This window comes from Hydra viridissima, unplaced genomic scaffold (assembly GCF_058129835.1).
Source record: "Hydra viridissima isolate aposymbiotic clone 2 unplaced genomic scaffold, HvirCarnegie_v1 scaffold_1, whole genome shotgun sequence".
Lineage (NCBI taxonomy): Eukaryota > Metazoa > Cnidaria > Hydrozoa > Anthoathecata > Hydridae > Hydra > Hydra viridissima.
The window spans coordinates 26,621,273-26,624,414 of record NW_028324300.1 but is presented as its reverse complement, the minus strand read 5'-3'; the positions used below and the strand labels follow the sequence as shown (position 1 = coordinate 26,624,414).

Genomic DNA, 3,142 nt, shown 5'->3' with positions numbered 1-3,142 from the left:
GGCTATAGATGGTTTCTACCTCTTAATTGGACAAATAATAAGAATTTTGGCTAAACAGATGCATGATACCATTGTTTGCAAAAGTAAACACATCTGTGTCTGCATAAGATGTTCAATATGCTTTAGTCAGTCTTTCTTCAACCAAGAGATAAGCCTCAGAAGGAAGCGTGAACAAATCTTGCTGTCCAATATTAATTCTTATCTCTCCAGTGTTTTTTAAATTGGTGCTCACGGGCTCATACTCGTTCCTTCATCAATCAAGACTTCTTCTGTAAAATTTAAAATCTCGGAGTTTCCATTTTTATAGAAAAGAAAAAAAATTTTCTTAAGAAGAAGTTCTAAAAAATGAAATTTTTTAGACAACTTTAAATCCTCGCCCCATTTGAACCAGATCTTGAATTCGAATGACGTTTTTACGACTCAAAGAACCTCCCATCTGAGCATACTCATCTATATACACATTTGGAACAGGAGATTTGACCAACTCTGAAATAATATATTTGCTTTTCTGAGTTATTTTTGGCGTTCCAGTTTTGACATACACCTTTTCAATAGCCTTCTTGCCTTTATCAATAGCTACATCTTTAGCAGTAGAAATGGCAGAGAAAGCCAATTCTTTTCCAGCAGACTTGGCAGCCATAATCGCTTCTCGTCCCAATTCGCACTTTGCTATTTTTGCAGCCAAAGCAGACGCTGCTCTCGACGCATTGGAAGCAGCCATTCTCCTCATTAAATTTTTAAACGTGTCAAATAGTCCGCTTCCACCAATCACATGTTTTCTCCCATATCTATTTCTGTAAACGATCATTTTTTACATACATGAAAAAATTATTTTATGCATCTCTGAATGGCTTTGTACTGGTCTTCGCTAATCACCTTTTGTCTTAGCAGCTCATCACATATACCCACAGCCACGTTTCTTGAAGCTGTGTTTCCAGCACGACAAGAAGCAATACTTAATTGAAGCTTTTCTATTAACGCATTCGGATCGCTTGGAAGAACAAGGAGTCCGTAACCTTTTTTTGCTTTAAGCCTTTCTAGTTCTTTGAGTTTTTCTATTTCTTTTTCTTTAATTCCTTTTTCAATGGATATGATGATTTTATTGTACTTATCCGTTCTGGCAACAGTGGGTTTGTTCAATCTCGCATCTGGCATTACAGCTCCACTTTCTGATAAAATTTTCGAGTAATTTTTCATATCTTCATCCGTAACGTCGAAATTCTTTGAAATGTTGGGACTAGTCATGAACTCCCATAGACCTTTTGTTCCTACATACTTTTCACCTCCTACAATCATATCATCTCCTTCAAACAATACACCCATTTTTCCAATTCTATATTGACCACCTTTTCTACTCAATTCAAACTTGTTCTGAAAATTTCTTTTCCCTTCGTTGACTTTTTTCTGAAGACTCAAATACATTAGCGCCATTTTACCTAAAGGAATTGTTTCATCTATAGCACTAGATTCCATCACTGGATACTTTACTGACTCCATCATCTCAGACTTGGGCCCCATCTTCATCTTAATACTATCAATCATCTTTTTATTGCTCTCATTAATCGGCTTACACAGTTTGCTCACATCCGTCTGAAATTGAGCATTCATTAGTTTATCATTCGAACTGTCTTGATAAATTTTATTTATTATCGCCAACACCACTTTCACAATCTCATCCCGTTTATTCGGCTCTTGTATTTTATAAAAGGACCTTTTTTAAAATACGCAGAAAAAAAATAAACAATCTTAAAAATGGTTTTAAGATCCCTTTTATATATAGGTTGTTAAACGCTTGAATCGCATCTTCTCTTCCTGTTTGGATCAAAGACTCTTTAGTCAACTCATCTATTCCATTTTTAGCTTTTGATCTGATCTCTTCCGCCATCTCTTTAAACTTTTGAAGCTCTTCTAAAATGATACTTTTTACTCAAATGAATTCTCTTTTTTCTCTCGTTGTCCATCTCTTTCTGAATCTCGCCTATTTTCTGAAGCCTGTAAACATAATCTCCTTCTTCCACTGGAGCTGTAGGAAGACTCGGATAGATTTCTTTATAACTTTTAATATCCATTTTTTATTAAGACAAAAAAATATTTTTTAAAGAAAATTTACTAAGCATAAACTTTCGCCTTTTTTAATCGTCACGTCCTTGCCGCTTCTGTTGTATATTTCCATAACAACCTGATCTATCGGCTTTGAAAGGATCATACTGTGATTAAAATAATTCAACTTTACATTCAAAGTATGTCTCAAATTCACCAACGCTATCCCCTTTTCAACACCAAATAAAAACATAATCTGCTGTTTAGAAGACTTATCCAATTTAATGTCTTTTTGAGCAAATATCTCATATCTCTCACCTACTTTTAACGGAGGGTGCTTTAAATACTGGTTAAAAACAATAACACATTTTTTCCACTCTTTCTTTCGATCATAATGAACTCTTCTTACACATTGCATCCTTTTATATTTTAAAAAAATTATTTTTAATTGCATCCTACAATTAAAAATGTTTCTCAAGATATTCTTTACGAAATTTTTCACGATCTTTTTTTCTTTCTTCGTCTTCTTTTTGTTGTATGAGAATGGATTTGTTAGTTTCTCTCTCTCTCGTCATCCCACTCCTTTGCTTCTTAAATACTGAACAGGTACGTCTTCATTTCGTAATATTCTCATTTTTTTTATTTTGTCAAGAATTTCTTTAAGTCCATTAGGCATAATAATACGCTTGTTCAAGCAACAGGTAAAAGCTTCCAGATTGCCCGACTTGCGCGTCGCCTGAATTGAGCGTGACAACAAGTCTTCTTCCAGCTGCAACGCTAGGCATAGAGTCTGCTTCTCCAAAATTTCTGTAAAAGGATATGGTGGTGGTGGATCCGATAGAGGAGGTGGATTGGTACAGCAAACCGGTCGATTTGTTGTTGAACGAAGTCAAGTTTGATCCTTTCCATGAAGTCAAGTAAAAATCTTCTAATCCAGGCGAAGAGAAAATGCATGTGCTATTAGCGTCACACTCAGGGAAAGTGGTGTAATTGTTCGCACTGTAAGTTGTCCACGGAGTATTGATGTATCCATTTCCAGGAGGAACTGTACTTCCATCGTACATTCTCACTTAGATTCCCATCAGTTTCCAGAGGCGCCAAC

The 3,142-nt window shown here is 35.4% G+C and overlaps 1 protein-coding gene across 1 annotated transcript; it reads right to left on the bottom strand.

Annotated features, from left to right (window-relative positions):
- Positions 1–828: 828 nt before the first annotated feature.
- On the bottom strand, positions 829–2,069 carry LOC149894177 (uncharacterized). The gene is made up of 2 exons (XM_090077456.1): positions 1,921–2,069; positions 829–1,711 (listed from the first exon to the last, which is right to left on the bottom strand). The coding sequence occupies exons 1-2, from the start codon at positions 2,067–2,069 to the stop codon at positions 829–831; spliced, it is 1,032 nt and encodes a 343-aa protein (XP_089933582.1).
- Between the last annotated feature and the right edge of the window lie 1,073 nt (positions 2,070–3,142).